Genomic DNA, 19,019 nt, shown 5'->3' with positions numbered 1-19,019 from the left:
GAGATGTATTTTATTCTTTTGATATCTGAAAGCCAATATTAAAATTCCAAGCTATTATTCAAGCAGCAAATATTTTCTTTAGGTGGAGCATTTCATAAAAATATGACCCTGTCTCAGACAGCCTAAGAATATCAGGAACAAACCTGTATTCCGACAAAATTAGATTTACCCATTGCAATGGGAGAGACCACACACCAGAAGGAAAGAGAGAGTTGCAGCAGGATTCTAGGAAGAGTAGAGTTTAGATGCAGGTCTGGTCTAAAAAGTGGACGCAGTGTTCTGTTTCTTTGGAAACAGTCAAGTTGAGATAAATGAGGATGGTTGTGTCTGGAAACCTCTTACGTGGAGCTCAGCACCTGGGCTGGGAACTGAGGCTTCTTCCCTGTGTCAACAGCAGCTGAGGGCCTCCAAGCAAGAAGGCAATGTCTCCTTCTTACTGGTAAAATTTCAAACAGCGAACGTACTGATAGTCTTTGATATTAGAGAAGAGAGCTTCTCGGTGAGTCTACAGTTGCTCAGAGGAGGAGGTTTTCACAACCCTCTACTGCAGCAGTGTCCCTGGGAGAAACGTTGCCTGTGAACTTCGCAGTTGGCTTCTCTGTGTCTGTTGTTCCAGCCTGATGAATTCTGGGCAGATAGTTATTTTCTCAGTACAAACTAGTTTTTATCTTCTCAACATCTAGAGTGAAACATGCCACGGGGATTAAGAAACACTTGGCAAAATTCATGTGATTTTATTTAAAAATCTATCTATAGTCCACAGAAAGATTTGCTGAACTTCTAAACGTAAAAATTCCTGGGCACTGTGGTCAGTAACCACCTGCTCCTCAGATCTTCTCCATCTGGCGTAGGTTGCATTGTTTGTTATAAACATATATAATTTTACTTCTTACAGAATTTGAGTCCACAAAATATCTGTCAGGGCAACTCGAGAAGGTGTTTGTTTCTGGGAATTAAAAACAGTTATTGAGGAAATAATGCAGTGGCTTGTATGGATAGAAGTGACGACAGTGTCTGAAGGTAGAAATTCCTGAATCCTTGTGGGGTTTGAGCGGCACCTGATCCAAGGCTGTGATTCTTGGGCACTGACAGTGACCTCCTGGGAGCGTCTGCATACTCAGTAACAGAGCCAGAAATCGCGAGGGTTTACCTGGAATGCATGATGGCAACACCCTGAAATTCCACTTAAAATGGAATGGGGTCGTTTTGCAATTTCACTTTCATGGGCCATGTGTGCCATGGGATATTCAAATTGGCTGCAGATATGGAAATACTGTCCCTGAAGAGGTGAACCCACTTCTTTTAGCACATGTTTCAAATGACCTGCCTTCCAAAGGAAAGTCGGGTGGAATTAGCACCCTGCGTACGTGATAGTCTCATTTCGTTCTCCTGAAAAATGTTCCATAGATATGTTTAAGAACTTCATTTAGGAAAGCATCTGTCTTGTAATAAAGAGGATTTACCTTTTAAATATCCATTTTCCTTGTCTGTCTGTGCTGAGTCTATAGAAAATGGGTATTTTTATTACTATACAGTTGTTTGTAACTCCTTGTGTACTTATTTCATTCCCCCAAAGGTATAGAATCTATAGAGATTCATGAATTTGTATTTTAAAGGCATCTTTGCTTCTTTGCTAAGTTTTATGTTAAAATTATTTTAGTTTTATACAAATTCTTCTTTTAACCATGTGCAGTATTCATATTTATTCACAATCTGATATCTTATATCAAATATTAGTAATTGAACCCTTCAGCATATTTATATTTTATTCGGGAAAAACTTGCTCTGTATTATTTTTGGAAGACTTAGACATTTTAGCCAGAAAGAGCCTCAGATAATAAACTTTCTAGAGGAAGTGAAACTGTTATTATTTTTCTATGTTCAGCCTCACATCTTGTTCCTTCTTGCTATAGAAATATTTATGTAGGTGGGTAGGCATTTATTAACGGTTTGCTGTGTTTGAACAACTCCACTTCTTAGTAGGAATGTTGACCTAGAAACAAGAGAGGGAAGAAAATGCCAGTGTTTTTTCCTTTGTGTCACGCGATGTAAAAGAAAAGAAAGCTAACCTAATCCCAGGGGTATTTTAGTTTTTCTTTTTTTAGACATAGAGCTGACAGGTGCAGATAATATTCTTTGAACGTTTCAAAATCTTTATAATTCCTCCAGGTTTTTTTTTCTTTCTCAAAATGGAGCAGCTTTTCCTTGCTAAATGGAATATCTCTCTTTGGGTCATGAAGAGTGTTGTTGATTAAAATTCATGTAATGTTGGGAATGCAATTCTGTGGAGTGTATGTAAACACTCAGCTTGATCTATTTTAGCCTCTGCTTTGTAGTTAGATGCCCAGTAGTAAAGTGGAAACTATGGAGATTTATATGTGCTCAGGGCTTGGCTGACCTCAGTTAGTCTTAAAAACAATGTCTTGTTGAGCGTCAGTGTGGTTTTAGCTCAGATCGGTTACCAATTGCACTCTGAGCCAAGGGTTATAAAATAAATTCTGAAAGGCTTATTCTAAATGCCTTTATTCTTAGTCACAATGGGGGGAAAAGCCCCTAAATTAAAGAAAGTAATTCAGGAAAACAAAATGATACAAGATTATTGTTTTATGCTAGTAATTTGCAAATACTGTCAGGGATTAAAGGATAAATGGTGCTCATGACCACTTTGCAACCATGAGGCAAGGGTTCTTAACAACTATCCATGAATAGGTTTCAACAAAGTCTTGATTGATTTGAAATTATGTGCAAAATTAGGTGCAGGTGAGAAGTTTTTTTGTTGCGAAGGACCCTAGCTTTCATCAGATTCTCAGAGAGCTCTGAGATTCAGCAAAGGTCAGAACAACTGCGCTAGAAAGTCTACATGTAAAAAACAGACAGCCCAGGGTGTGACCTGAGGATCCTTTTCTAATTATAAGGAGTTAGGATGAAATACGGCAGATGTTTACAGGGAATGTGGTCTTATGGAAATCAGGGTACCATCTTTTCTTTTGAATAAGCTGAATCACACATTAAGCTGGGAGTAATAAAAGAAATATTTTATGGTACTTGGTAGGTAGAAATGAATAACTTCCAAAAACCAGAGATCAACACAGCACCGTTCTTGGGTGGTGGAGGGACTTAGAGCTGTCCCTCAGCCCTCCTTGGTAATGGTAGACACTTGATTGTCTGAGTCTAAACAGACTACAGTTCAGCCCATATGATGTAATTCAGCACAACATTCTCTATACCACTTTACAATAACTCTAAGAAGTAGAAATTACATCCTCATTCTAAAAATGAGAGAATTAGAGATCAAAGAGATTAAATGACTTTTCTTCCTCACCCTAAGGAGTGGTGGAATAGTGACTGTAACCCTCATCCTACCCCAAGTCCCCCACCCTTTCCACAAGTACCCAGTGCGGGGTATGGTCAGCTAACTCCCCTTGACCACGTGACTGCGGGATTTTTCTTGAAACATCATTTGAATTATGTTTCCTTTTTTTTCCCCCTTCTCCTGGAGCAGGAGTATATAGGGTAGGAATAGAATGAGTAGCCAGAGGTGGAGGAAGGGCTGTGCAGTTCCCCACTGCGCTCAGTGGTGAAATATTAGCTCTGTCCATGGCTGGCCGGGCGGGGGGTGTAACGGAGCTTCCCCGCAGAGGTCTCTGAGCTCTATAAGCCCATGGGAACCATTGCTACAGGCTTGGCCTTTTCTGCAGCAGCCTTTCCAGATGAAAAGGCAGAAAGCAGGAGCACCTCATAAGAGGAAGGTAACTCACATTCACCATCCGGTCAACCCTAATGACCGTCCTCAGAACGGGGTGGGATGTGGGTTTCTGGACTGCCTTGTAAATAAGTTAATAATTCTTTTACCAAGCCTGGACAATTTTCAGTCCACAGACTTAGACTATATAAGACACTTCCTGATACTATCATGAGGTATCCTGTATGTAAGGTAAATAATGCAAAGAAAGAAAGAAAGAGTAAAGGATAGTTATTTATTATGACACTATGTGTCAGTAAATTTCAAGTGTGATGTTGATCAAACTAAATTCATGTTTGTATCATTTAAGAAGTTTTTTCTGGAAAGTGTGTTGGCAAAAAAAGGACTTAAATCCTCCTACTTATCTACTATCTTTGATGTTCTCCTGAAACTTCCGTTTAACTGTTCAAATTGAGAAACAGGACGATCACAAGGTCAGCAGAAATGTTGAGGCTGACATGATACCCATATCAAAGGAGGAGGTAGAACAAAGCGGCTGTACATCCAGTATAACCTCTCACAAAAGCCCAGGGAAAGTGTGGTCTTTCAAGCTTTGCAACAGGGAGAAATTGCACTAATAGGAAAGTAGAAATGAGAAATAAGACTGCAAACTCCAAGCACTTATTCCTGATCCTCCAGAGGGTTCTGAGATGGAACTTCTCCTCTCTGAGGAGGAGCAGCTGACAAAATGACCACAGACAGCCAAGAAGGTCAGTTTTCTAGATGTTGACCGATAGGTCAGTAAAACCACTGCCTTTTCCTTCCTTCTGGGAAACAGCTGAGCATTTTATTTATATTCAACAGTGCTAGGTTGTAAACACACAGGAAGATGCAGTTTTAAAGGAGAATTGTTAGAAAAATGAAGATGAGTTCAGCTCTTTTGTGGCCACTCTGTAAAGCCTAATGGCAGCTCATAGATAAGTCAGCCATGGAAGTAGAGTTCTATTATTAAGCTTTTGTACGCACCACTGTGTCATCCTGTGACATCTTTCAATGTCCAGCTCTTCCATGAAGGATTCCCTGATAACCCTAGACAGAAATTATCTCCATGCTTGTGAATTCAACTTTCGTTTCTCTAGTTTTTCTGCTTATTTGCCTGCCTTCCTTCTGTTCTTCCATCCTTTCTTCTGTGATTGACATGATACAACATGTCAGGCCTGGTAGCATTTACTCCCCTACCAGATGGTAAAGCTCTCAGAAAACAAGGGTCTTTAATTTATCTAATTTATCTTCCTATCTCCCTCCCGCTCCAGTGTCAAACACAATTTTGCACATAGTGGATACAGTATAAGTTTTCTGTTGAAAAAATGAAATTATTATAGAAAGTTAAAAATAAACCTGTGAAAATTTCAGTGGTACTCTAACATGCAATACAGTCCAAAAGGCTATTATTCAATATTTGAAGTCAACCTTCTCCTGCTCCTTCTAAAATATCAGCCGAATATTGTGCTAAGTGTATGCTTAGTGTTATAGGAGACTACTCAACTCTTTTCCAAAGTGGCTGTACCATTTTACATTCACATACTTCATGTATAAGGATTCTAGCTTATCCACATTAGTTATTTTCTGTTTTATTTATTATAGCCATTCTTGTGGGTGTGTAGTGGGCTCTCATTGTGGTTTTAAATTGCACTTACCTAGTGGCCAATGATGTTGACCATCCTTTTGTGTTTAGGAGCCATTTGTATATCCTTTTTTAAACCTTTTTCTGCCAGCTTTATTGAGGTATAATTGACAAATTAAAGTTGTACCATTTGTATATCTTCTTTGGTGAAATGCCTGTTTACATTTTTTGCCCATTTTTTAATTGGATTTTTTTTCTGCTCATTGTTGAGTTGTCAGAATTTTTAAATATTTTATATTCAGTTCCTTTATTAGATATATACTTGCAAATATTTCTTCTTATTCTATGCCTTGTCTGTTCATTCTTTTAACAGTATACTTCAAAGACCAGAACTTTTACTTTTGATAAAGTTCAGTTCATCACTTTTTCTTTTTTAAATCATGCTTTTGCTGTTATATCTAAGAACTCTTTGGCCAACTCAACATCATAAAGAATTTCTCTTATCTTTTCTAGGAGTTTTATAATTTTAGCTTTTACATTTAGAAATATCCATTTTGAATTAATTTTTCATATGCAATATTGAGTAAAGTTGTAAATTCATTCCTTCACATATGGATATACAGTTGTCACAGCACCATTTGTTGAAAAGACTATCCTTTCCCCCCTTAAATTCCTTAGCACCTTTATCAAAAATCAATCAGCCATTAATACATTGTTTCCCTATAGGAGATGAATCATTTTATTCCTGCTACTTTCAAGTTTTCTCTCTGGCTTTGACTTTCAATAGTTTGACTATATATGATATATCTGTATGTGTATCTCTTCATGAGTATCATATTTGGGTTTGTGGAGCTTCTTGGATCTGTAGATTAATATTTTTCATCAAATTTGGGAGTTTTAGGTCATTATTTCTCCAAATACACTTTCCTGCCCTTCTCTCTCTCCTCTTTCCAGTACTACCACTACTTGCATGTTGGTATGTTTGATGTCGTCTGCCAGATCTCCCAGGCTTTAAAATTTTTTCTTCAGTCTTTTTGTTTTTTAGATTGGATAATTCCTATATTTAGGTACACATTTTCTTATTTCTTGTCATGTCTCATAATTTTTGATGTGGTTGAAAATGGGACATATTAGATAATATATTGTAGTAATTCTGAATTTTTCCCTAAATGTGTTGTTACTGTGTTTTGTTTTTGTTTAATTACTTGCCTAAACAAATTTATAGAATCCATTTATCCAGCACTGTGTTACAGCTGATGTCACTGCTCAGTTTAAAAAAAAAAAAGTTCCCATTTTAAAGCCTCAATTCATAGGGATCACACTGTGTTTGCATAGATTAATGGCCAGTGAATGAATGGTAAGACCTTGTGTTCAAACATCTCAAGAGAGGAAAGCTTCCATCCTCTGGCAATAGATCTGTGTGTGAGTTGGGGAGCACAGTTAAAGTTCATTTAAAGTGTGTGTGCCTGGATTTGCTTACCTCTAGACTCTCTTGTCTTTCCTCTGCACATGTCACAGGCTTAGAGTCAGCCAGTGATGTGTGGATAACTTGAACCCTCTCAAGTTTTTTCTATTCAGATGCTTGGAAAGCTTATGAAGGCCTCCTATGATGGTCTTATTTTTCAAATCTTCCTGTTAAATTTCTGACTGATCTGCCAGTTTGCTGCTTGCTCCAGCCATGATTGCATCCTGAGGCTAACTGAGCTGCTGGTCTTCCCTTGTTTGTCTGCCACACAGATGGCTCATGTTACTCACAGTGCTGCTGATTGTGGGTCTTTATCATGCTCTGCTCCAAATCGAGTCAGCCCTCTCTGGCGTGAACATTAGGATTTCCCACCTTTCCCCACCTTGGTAGAACTGCCTTATGGATTGAGTTGGGGGGTGGGAGAAGACTAGGCAACAATGTCACACAAACTCCCACTATTCATACCGGAAGTTCAGTATCTTTTTGTGAATGACGATTTCTCAGTGTAGTGTGTGCCTTTGGTTGATTTTCAGAGCCCTGAATGGGTTGGTTTTGACAGTTGCATCCAGATTTATCATTACTGTTTTGGGAGAGGAACTGCTAAACTTGCCACTCCACCATACTACACGTCCCACCTCTGCATGGGTCATTTTTACTAGCTCCTCAGCTGATTCTGATGTGGAGCCAGGGTTGAGAATCACTAAGATGCAGCATGATTACAGGGGGATGAATCTTGACCTCACTTCATTCAATAAACATTTGTTGAACACTGTCAGGCACTGCACACAGTGCTGAGGATGCACAGGTAACTTAAGCCATCCCTCTCCTTGAGTAGTCATAGGCAGTGGGAAAGACAGGGAGGGAAACCAATAATGCAGTGTAACCGCGAGCATGTTGACATGGTGATTCTGGGTTTTGGAGCAGAGTCAGCAGAAGATAATGCTTACAGCCCATCATTTTTTTCTGAAACATGCTGATAGGTTGTCATAACTTTTTCAGAAAGTAAGTAGAACCATACTTAACATAAGTATGAATAAAATTACTTATCCTGGGGAACTAGGACAGTTTCCCCAAATTATGTGATGGTCGTAAACATAACTTTAAAGAACTAGCATTTTACTTTATGTAAATTTTAATGAGCTTTTAAATGCTTTATTTTTAATTGGACTGTGATTATTTCATAACCTCAATTGATGCGAATACATTCAGAGTCATCAAAGGCAGCGTGACACGGGGTGGTCTCCAAGGTGGGGAGTCCATGAAGGCAAACCATGGAAGTGTAGGAAGAACTATTAGCACTTTTATATTTAAAAAAAAAAAATCAAATTTGGCCCTTAAAATTTGTCTGTTGATTGAATATTTTATAAAGTGAAAATAATCATATGGCAGTATATGCATAGAATTTATAAATAAACATATATTAGGTGGCACACCCCCAATATTTTTGGATCGAGAGGACTCAGTCACAAAAGTTGGAGACCACTGGTGTAGTGGAAAGAACACTAACGTAGGTGCGTGCTAGTCCTGGTTTCCCTGCCAACTTGCTGCGTGAACATGGGCAAATTACAGAGATGTTCTAGGTCTTTCTCATCCATAGAATGAACAGCGTGGTGTAAATATCCCTAACATCTCTTCCAGCTCCGTGATTCTGTGTTTTGTTCTTGCTTTTCCTGTCAAGAATAATGATGAAGTTGTAAGAGCAGAAGGTTATGTTGTTGTTGTTGTTCAGTATTTGCATTAGATTGCACCTCTATTTCTGAGTCCCTGGAGTATTTCCAGAGAGAGCTTTCTGTACCTGAGCCTCATCCGTTCTCTCTGGTGCTGTTGGTCATAGATGTGATGATGTCATACACACCATGAACTTTCTCTAAATTCTGCTGACTTTAGGTGTACTAACAGAAGACATATCACAATTAGTAGCAGAGTACAAATAGATGTAGACACAGTTACAGACGCATGAGTTCATACATGCACACTCATATCAGTACTTTCCTATGGCTTAATTTCATTACCTTCATGAATTAAAATTCAGAGAGATTCAAGATTTAAGCCTTAGAGAACACTAAGTATAGTTTTAGTAGTTAAAAGACCCACATTGACTCATACACATCAAGTTAAGCGTCCAACTCAGAAACTGACTTCTGAGGCAGAGGATTATTTTCAAAATTTAGTTACAACTAAAAGCCCAAGAGGTTAGCAAACCCTTATTTTGCTCTTTGATATAGGTTCTGAGATATTTAAATTTTAAAAAAGAAATTTAAATTTTACATATCCTATTGAACTTCTCTAAAAACATTATTCGACTTTAAAATTCAATAGAGTAAGATGTTAGACTTCCACGTTCATGGGTCATAGCAAAATAGATTATTGATGACTTTTCTTCAGATAATTAGTTACACTGAGTATTTTGTAGTCAGTTCCTTAAAACTTTGTTTTTCTGATTTAGTTGTGTTTGCTAGCTTCGATAAATGACTTAACATTATTAAATAATCCATTAGGTTAACAGCTAATCCTTCACACACTCTTTTTTAATTAGGATTCAAGAGCTTGAAGAAACTTTAGAGAGCACAGCAAAGATTTGATATTTTCTAAATACTTTGGATTTTCTAAATGATACTATATAATCATAAAATCATAATACTTTTTATGAATTCTTTTGTTCCAAATGAAATATGCTATGAAAACTGATAATAGTTCCATGAATCTTTACCATAAAATTCAACTATTAAAAACCATCCACTGTGATTTACCCATAAGAATGGAATAATTACATTCTGGCACATTCTGTTTAATAAAATCATCATTTTAAAGATTTATCTTAAAGGGAAAATGACAGGAAAAAGGAACAACAACACAAGAAAAATAACAGCAAATTATAGCTGTTTGATGTAAATAAACATTAAAAATATGAGCTCATGAGAATATGATGGAATGAATAAAAAGATCAAAAACAGAAAAACAAGAGAAAAGTTAGAAAATACAAATGTTTTATAAATAGAAAAAAAGGAATCTCTCATTAAACGCCATAAAATTATTTTTTTGTATGATAATGGAATTACAGGGCTGAAGGGAAATACCACTTTAAATTTAGACCTGTATAAGCACAGCATGTACTCTGTAACCTGCTGGGAGTATAGAATTCAGTCATTTTGCTGCTGCCTGGAGCAGCGCCAGGAACAAATTTCACTAAGCCTTCCAATTGGTAACCAATCCACAAGCTTGAATTCAAGGTTCTAACCTTTAGTTTTATTGCTGATCATAGAATAAGAGCTAGATATTCACCCTGGGGGAGGGGGCGGCTAGTGGGGGTGGGAGAGGTTGGCCATTTCTGCGCTACCACGCGGCCCGGGGATTAAAGGCAGTAGTAGCGCACCCTGCACCCCCAGGCCCGGAACCACTGCACCCTCTGTACTTCCTAGAAGCGCTACAGCTCCGTGCTGCTTGCTTAGCAGAGGATAGGTTTATTTGCATAATTATGTATCCATTTTATACTATGTATATGTTTGGCCTGTCTTCCCTTGATTTGAGTAATCTCTTTGCTTTTCCTAATGTGTTCTAAAGATTGGGAAATGGTCAAGATTTGGGTGCTTTGGAAGGTTTTTCTGTTTTAACTGGGCAGCTTGTTTTTTCCATGCCACACCACTCACATGCTTCACTTTCTCGTCAAATTTTCTCTACATCAGGGGCCTTTTTAATATTAACTTTTAAATTTAGAATCAGTTCAGGTCTAGGAAATTACAAGGAGTAGAGAGAGTTCCTGTACAACTTCCTATTATGATATCTTCATTACAATGTAGACCGGGGACTTTTAACCTGAGTCTACAGATTCACTACAGACAGCCCATGAACTCCTGAAATTTATGCCAAATTGTATGTGTTTGAATGAAAATGCATTTCACTCCATTCAAGAGCTATATGGATTAAGATTGTACTTTTAATTTCAATTCTTTTCTCTAGGTGCAATCTCCGCTCTCATGTTTTCCACTCTGCTAACACACTTTTTGGTTTATTAGAACACTAAGTACCTCCAGGTATACATTTGCACCAGTGTGCACAGGTGGACTTTTGTGTACAAAAAAACTAACAAAGGGTTCTTTATCATGCCCTGCCATTTTCTGAATCACTTGACACTGTATACATAAAATATATTAACTCTATTGTTTGATGAACCCAGTGTTTTTTCAAATGGAGTTTGTCTACACTACATAAAGACCTCAAAGTTGAACCTAGAGGCCCTGTATCAGAATCGCCAGCACTCCCTATCCAGAAAATTTGCATTTTTATCAATCCCTGGAAGGAATTTGGATGCACATGTATCCAAACCATTTATACAGACTACCTAAATTTCCAACATTAACTTAACAGCAAAGGGCATTTGAAGCTATTACAAAAGTACTACTGTTTTCTTTTGAAACTTTAAGGAGGGAAGAAGCCATGAAATTATCATAGACCTCTTTTTCTCTTGTGTCTATCTAAAGTACATCATGTGAAGTCTTTCTCACTGTACTTGAGTTCTAAAGATAAAAGATAATTATAACATTAACTATCTAGGATTCTGTGAAATCTCCCTAAATTTAAAGCTTCCTTTTATAAGCATTTATTATTATTATTATTGATTAACATTGGTTTTTTTTTTCTCCAGACTTACAGATTCCAGTCTGATGTTAGGTTATTCATCCAAGTTGAGCCCCCAAACAAAGAGAGCCAAGAAGAGCCTTCTCTCTGGAGAGGAGAAAGAAAATCTGCCAAGTGACTACATGGTGCCCATTTTCTCAGGACGGTGAGTACGAATTCTCTTCCTGGCTCTGACTGTTAGAAAGTAGAAAGTAAATGTTGTCAGGCAATAATAATAATAGCAGCTATCATTTATTGAGCACTTACTATATACTTACTGAGAAAAAGCTGAGGAAACTTGGAACTATGCACTAAGGAAGATGTGTTCATTGTGAAAATCTTTGCCATCACATAGGAATGGCTACATGACAAAACGGAGTGATTAGGAACTTAATCCTCATTAAGTACCTAGTTGAAATTTACAGGAATATTGGATGCTAGGGATTGGGTGCTATATATGGTCACTTCAGATAGAGAAGAAAGAAAGGTTAAAATGATAAAATATTGGGTGAACTAAGTGAAAAAAAAAACAGATGGTTTTTTAGGTAGATTGGTTGCCAGTGTGGTTTTAATTATGACTCATAAGGAAAAAAAAATCTTAGATAACACAAAGTAAAAGAATCGCACCTTAAGTTGAATGCCTGGCTTATATTTGTTAAATGTAAAATAGATTACTATTTGTTTTGAACTAAACTTCAAACAAAATAATTACTCTATCACAAGTCTGTGTAATGCCAAATTTGTGTTTATAATATAAATATTTTTTGAATGATAATATATGCAAAAGAAACTTGTCCAAGACACCAGATTAAAGTCTAACAGGAACTTTCTGAGTCTTCCCTGTTTATTTTCCTTTGAATGGAGAATTATTCACGTAGCTGAAGTGATATTCAGAATGAGGTCGTCCTCTCTGGGCAAGTGCTGTCAGGGAAACCAGTAGGCAGTAATGCGGTTCTGATTTTTGGTGACCTATTTCTGTTCCCCTGTGTTTTTTCTTCCCACTGCTTTCTGATGGTTTCTTTCTGAATTGTTTTAGAGGCTAAGTTCATAATTGTTCTGAGCCCATTTAGGAATGTAAGGGGATAAAAAATATTCTGATTTTAGCTTTTTATGTTATTATATCTTTGTGTGTTTTTTAACATCTGATTTTTTAAAGTGAAACTTTCCTGGGAAACATGCTTATTTTGTTAAGTATGTTTGCCCAGGCTCAGCCTCTCCACAGTTAGGTTAATAACGCTTATATTCCTTTTAGGAGATAGATAAGTTAAAGGAGTAACATATTTTATTTTCTGCTTTTTTTCCCACTGTGTTTTTTAAAAGTCATTTAAAAATCACATCACCTTAGCATTAATCTCCATGGCATGCCTCCTCCACCTGCGAGGGCACCAAATAAAAGCTTCTCACTCTCACCGTCTGCTCCCTGCCCTTTCCCCGCCAAACCATTTTGTCTCCTCCAGGCCAGACTCAAGAAATGGTAATTTACAAAATGTACTGTGCAAAACAAAATGTGAATAAAAATTTGTCTTCTAGGTTTTTTTTAATTGAAGTACCATCGGCTACAATGTATCAATTTCTGGTGCACAGCACAATGTCCCAGTCATGCATATACATACATATACTTGTTTTCATATTTTCTTCTAGGTTTTATTTCAGGGTCTCCTTCATTTTTTATATGGAGCCATCTCCTATAGTCTATTACTATGAAAATAACACTCCATAATGCTGTTGGCAGTATTAACAATCAAAAATGATGGGACAGAAATGAACATTTGTTCGCTGGGAATCATCCTAGGTGCATCGTATAAACTATCTTGTTAAATCCTTCATACAGCCCTGGAGAGAGATTAGTATGTCCATTTTTGGACAAGGAAATCAAGGCTCAGTGACTTGCTGAAAGTCATATGGCTGGTAGTGGAAAAGCTCATAGTCCCCCTAGGATTGGCAAATGCAGTAACAATGTATTTCTGGAAAATACAATTTCTTCTGGAAGGCAGTTGAAAATTCCACTTCTTATAATCTCTTCTTATAATACACGCTGTGTCAGCAACAGGTTTTAAGTTGAAATCATTAGAGACACAGTGTTGGGAAGGTTTTTAATTTGCACTAGTGTGTTTTTGTCAGCAGTTAGCATCATTTTTTGCTCTTGTATCCAGATTATAGCAGGGTTATCACTGACATGCACTTGTATTTACTTAAAAGCAAATATCCCTGCTGTCCCTGGTCAAAAACATATTTTTTAAGTTACTTGAGTTCACCTGTGAAATAATTCAATTTTCCTCCCACCTCCACCCACCCTGAGGTTTATTTGCAAATGGAAAAGGCAAGGAAACAGTGACTATTCTGCCCTCTGGAGTTATGTCAACTAGTCCGCTGTTAGAGGGAATGTGAGCTTAAAGTTCTCAACGTAGAGTGGTCTCAACTCAGGGCCAGACTAGCATTGAATATAATCTATTATTATATATACGGAATCATATTATAAACCTCACTTCAAATCTTTATGTTATAAATTAACCTCTATAGAGAATTCCAAGCAGATTGTCATGATGGTTTATTTTGTATTCACTTATTAATTTATTCACTTCCTATCTCATTCAAATAAAAAAAAATTAGAGGTAATTATGTCAGAACACTACACTAAGCTAAAAATCTTCCATCTTCCTTTTTCTCCTCTTTCTAAATTATAGCAGATGTATTACTGACTTCTTTAGTAGAAACTTCTTATTAATATTTGGAGAGATAGAGGGAAGGAAAAAGAAATTAGAAATTACTAACTAAGTTTAATAAGACACAAAGTGGACTACTCTTGTCTACCAGATGTTTTAGTAATATTCTATGAGAAATTTCAAACTTGGGCAAATGTTGATACCTTTTTCTCAGCAAACTACATAGATTCAGGTGCCAGGAACTTGTAAACACAGTGGCAATGTTTGCTTAAATTTTGAAGTAATTAAAATTCTTTTGAGAAAAGCAAATATACAATTCTGCCTTAAGAGATCTCAAGAGACTCAATTTCAAGAGAATCTTCAATGTAGTCAATACACTGCCTCACTGAAACATCTCGTAGGATTGGCAACAAAGGTATTGATGGAGTTTAAAAATAATTTAAATATTTTACACAACATTACTAAATCACAGCATAAATTCTATCATAAACTACTACATTAGGCACAGCACTTTTGTTTTTCTTGTTTTTTTTTAATTGACATATAGGCAATTTACAATGTGTTCATTTCTGGTGTACAGCACAGTGATTCAGTTATATATATATATATATACACACACACACACATATTCCTTTTCATATTTTTTTCATTATAGGATATTATAAGATATTGAATATAGTTCCCTGCACAAGGTCCCTGTATGACTTCATTTTTTATCTATTTTATGTATAGTAGTTAGTATCTGCAAATCTCGAACTCCCAATTTATCCCTCCCCACCCCCTTTCTCCTCTGGTAGCCATAAGTTTGTTTTCTATGTCTGTGAGTCTTTCTGGTTTGTAAATAAGTTCACTTGTATCTTTTTTTTTAAGATTCCACATGTAAGTGATATCATATGATATTTGTCTTTCTCTGCCTGACTTATTTCACTTAATATGATAATCTCTAGATCCATCCATGTTGCTACAAATGGCATTATTTCATTCTTCTTTATAGCTGAGTAGTATTCCATTGTATATATATATATTATATTTTCTTTATCCATTCATCTGTTGGTTGACCCTTAATTCATGTCTTGACTGTTGTAAATAGTGCTGCTGTGAACATTGGGTGCATATGTCTTTTCAAATTAGAATTTTCTCTGGATATATGCCCAGGAGTGGGATTGCTGGATCATATAGTAACTCTATTTTTAGTTTTTTAAAGAACCTCCATACTGTTCTCCATAGTGTCTGTATCAATTTACATTCCCACTAATAGTGTAGGAGGGTTCCATTTTCTCCACACCCTCTCCAGCATTTATTATTTGTAGACTTTTTAATGATGACCATTCTGGCTGGTGTGAGTTGATACCTCATTGTAGTTTTGATTTGCATCTCTCTGATAATTAGCAGTACTGAGCATCTTTTCATGTGCCTGTTGGCCATCTGTATGTCTTCTTTGGAGAAATGTCTGTTTAGGTCTTCTGCCCACTTTTTGATTGGGCTGTTTGTTTTTTGATATTAAGCTATATGAGCTGTTTGTATATTTTGGAAATTAATCCCTTGTATTTGTTGTATTGTTTGCAAATATTTTCTCCCACTCCATAGGTTGTCTTTCCATTTACTTATAGTTTCCTTTGCTGTGCAAAAGCTTTTAAGCTTAATTAAGTCCTATTTGTTTATTTTTGCTTTTACTTCCATTTCTCTAGGAGGCAGATCCAAAAATATTGCTGTGATTTATGTCAAAGAGTGTTCTGTGTTTTCATCTATGAGTTTTCTAGTATATAATCTTACATTTAGGGCTTTAATCTATTTTGAGTTTATTTTTGTATATGATGTTAGAGAGTGTTCTTCTAATTTCATTCTTTTACATGTAGCTGCCCAGTTTTCCCAGCACCGCTTTTTGAAGAGGCTGTCTTTTCTCCATTGTGTGGTCTTGCCTTTTTGTTCATGGATTAAAGACCATAAATGTGTGGGTTTATTTCTGACCTTACTATACTTTTCCATTGATCTATGTGTCTGTTTTTGTGCCAGTACCATACTGAAAAACAAATCACTTTTGCAAGTATCAACACTTCAATTGTGAGTTTGATCATTTCTTTACATCAGGACTATGTGCAAATGAAGATTGTCATATTAAATATGCATACACACACATAACCTTTATTATCTTAGAAAGGAACTCCAGTGGGCATAAAGATCTCACATAATTTTGAACTTATTTATGTGTGCAGCAGCTCTGGGCAGTGCATTACTCACCTGAGTTACAGAATCCAAAGCAAGCACATAGTCATAAATCAGGATCACAGCCACACAACTGTCTGTCATTTTACAATATCGTCTTTTCTGGAGGGAAGTCATAACTTAATCTTTTATTATAGACTTTAATGTTATTAAGTTGTATTTAAATGCACTAAAGAAATCAAAGAAGTGACCTTGGGCAAGTTATCTAACTTCTGTGTGTCTTGCAACCGTATATCTAAAGTAGAAAGGAAAAGTTTACTTCATAGGGTTGTTGTGGGTGGGGGAATGAGATAATGTATATAAAAAGCACTTGGCAAAGCACCAGGGCCATGATAGGTTTCATTATTGTTGTTGCCATTATTTGTAAGGCGAAGATCACTTCCATATGTGAAGAGTTAGCTCCCAATCACCAGGTTTTTCTTTGGGTGTGGTGCACGTCTGAGATCTAATACTTTGAACTTAGTAAGATTGGGCAGTTTTATCACTGCCATCCACAATATCTATAATATATTTTGCTATTATTATATTTTAGCCAAGTGCACGTCAGTGGAATTACAGACACAGAAGAAGAAAGAATTAAAGAAGCTGCTGCTTATATAGCCCAGAGGAATCTTCTTGCTAGTGAGGAAGGAATCACGGCAGCCAAACAGTCCACGGCAGCCAAACAGTCCACAGTATCCAAACAGTCCACGTCCACCCTTCACCGGGAGGAAGCTGTTGAGAAGAAGTCGAGGAAAGTTGCAATTCGAGAAAAGGCAGAACACCTGTCACTGAAGAAAACAGTAAGAAAAGATAATTTAATATAACTTACTAAAGTAGAAATGCAGAAGCATTGTGTGTGTGTGTGTGTGTGTGTGTGTGTGTGTGTGTAGACATAGATTAATTGCTTTCAAATTAAATAAATATGTGATCTTGTGGAGACACAAAGCTAAAGAAAACAAGGAAAAAGACATCAAAATGTATAGGTCAAAGAAAGACAAATTTAATAGTTTCAAATTCCATGAAATTTTAGGTTCTACAGAAATTAAAGTCCTTGGGCAATCTTAAGAAATCCACTTTAGGGAAGAAAAATATGTTGGTCAGGCTTAGAATGTTAAAAATTAAGTGATGTGTCTGTTTTTTAAAGGAGTGAGGGGAATGTGTTTGATCTGAATACAAAAATCAGGCTCCAAATGGAAAAATGATCATTTTGATATCTACGTTTCATTTTTCATAGCACATGTTACTTTGATTTCATAATGTTATTTTTTTTTTCAGTTAGAAGAAACTGAGGCATATCATAAAAAGTTGAATGAAGATAGTCTTCTCCATGCTCCTGAATTTATCATTAAACCTCGTTCCCACACTGTTTGGGAGAAAGAAAACGTCATATTACACTGCTCTGTAGCCGGCTGGCCGGAACCTCGCCTCACGTGGTATGCTATCTTTATGAAAACTTCTCATAGAATCGACTACTCCACATTAATTTTACCTCTCGTGAAAACATGCAGCATTGTGAGGATGCAAGAGTCAGTGACAGCATCTGCAAGTCTGTATAGACTTTTTAATTAGTGAAGGAATAATACTGGGATGAACATTTCACGTGTGGGAGGAAAGAACAGTCCTGCCTCCATTGTGCTTTATTCTGATACTTTATAATCCTTTTATGCAAGTGGGTCTTCATCTTATATAAAGCGTTAAAATTTAGTCAGCATATTTATTTGGTATCATTTTGTGATGAGAAGCAATACTGCCCTTTTAAAAGTAATTGAAACCCAGAGGGCTCCACCTCTACTCCTCCTGTGAGCTGAGGTCTTGATATGTTTTCTAAAGCCAAACAAAAGATAGGATTGTATGGGCGCTGTTACCAGCATGGAGCCTGAAGAAATTTTTGTTCCATAAAGAATAAGCACGCCCTTTTTCCTTCCTTCATGTACCCTTTTGCAATCGTTGGTGACTTTGTGATCCGTAAACTCCAGACTCTCCTGTCATGTGTCATAAATGTCTGTCACAGGGAGCAGAAGTCTGAAGAGCATTGCAGGGCCAGTTTAAAAAGACGTTTTCCATCCTACCCTCTGACGGGGTATCTTGCACGCTGTTGTCTTATCCTCAGGAGTGGTGGTAAATGCACCCTATGTCACAGTATAATACTACACGCAACAACATTGTCACCCGCAGAGCACCTGTCCCCTCCTTCCTTCCTCGTTTCTCCTGTTGTTCGGGTACCTTGCTAGCACAGTGTGGATAGCTGAGAAGATGAAGCGTTACCTAAGGTTATTCTTAAGGAGCAGGTGGTGAGTTTTTTAAAACAAATTTACCTATGATATCAATCTGCCTACGATAATATTGGATTTACTTATGATTTTTTTTGTATGTAAACTCTTCTAAGGGTTCTTGAGTTTGAAAACCAAAGAATGAAAACCAAAGCCAGCTCTCTATTATCAAGGCAAATAATATATAGTGAACAAAGATGAGAAATGTAGGAACATATATCAATGAAAATGTAGTTTAAAAAATCAATTTACAAGCTTTAAAGTATAAAAGTGTACTATAGTAAGTTAGAAATCAACCTATCTTTGCCCCACCTTTCTCTCTGACTGTAGTTACACAAATTGGCCTAGTAAAGGGGCATTTCCTAAAAACCTGATTACTTCCCACCTCAGAAAAAACCCAAGCTTTCCTATAGAAATTCATAAAGAATAACAAATTTTTATCTCCAAGAAATATTACTTGCTGAGTTAAAAAATTCCTCACCTTTCATGAATTTAA

The 19,019-nt window shown here is 36.6% G+C and overlaps 1 protein-coding gene across 3 annotated transcripts in view; it reads left to right on the top strand.

Annotated features, from left to right (window-relative positions):
* Positions 1–19,019, top strand: part of MYOM1 (myomesin 1) — a 122,052-nt gene that overhangs the window by 21,523 nt on the left and 81,510 nt on the right. For all 3 annotated transcript variants that reach the window (XM_064481558.1, XM_031439130.2, XM_031439131.2), the window contains exons 3-5: positions 11,414–11,551; positions 16,804–17,053; positions 17,529–17,686. In XM_064481558.1, coding sequence (XP_064337628.1) covers positions 11,414–11,551; positions 16,804–17,053; positions 17,529–17,686 — 546 coding nt within the window. The remainder of the gene's footprint in view (positions 1–11,413; positions 11,552–16,803; positions 17,054–17,528; positions 17,687–19,019) is intronic.

This window comes from Camelus dromedarius, chromosome 32 (genome assembly GCF_036321535.1).
Source record: "Camelus dromedarius isolate mCamDro1 chromosome 32, mCamDro1.pat, whole genome shotgun sequence".
Lineage (NCBI taxonomy): Eukaryota > Metazoa > Chordata > Mammalia > Artiodactyla > Camelidae > Camelus > Camelus dromedarius.
The sequence above is the reverse complement of the archived record's forward strand: the minus strand, read 5'-3'. Positions and strand labels throughout refer to the sequence as shown.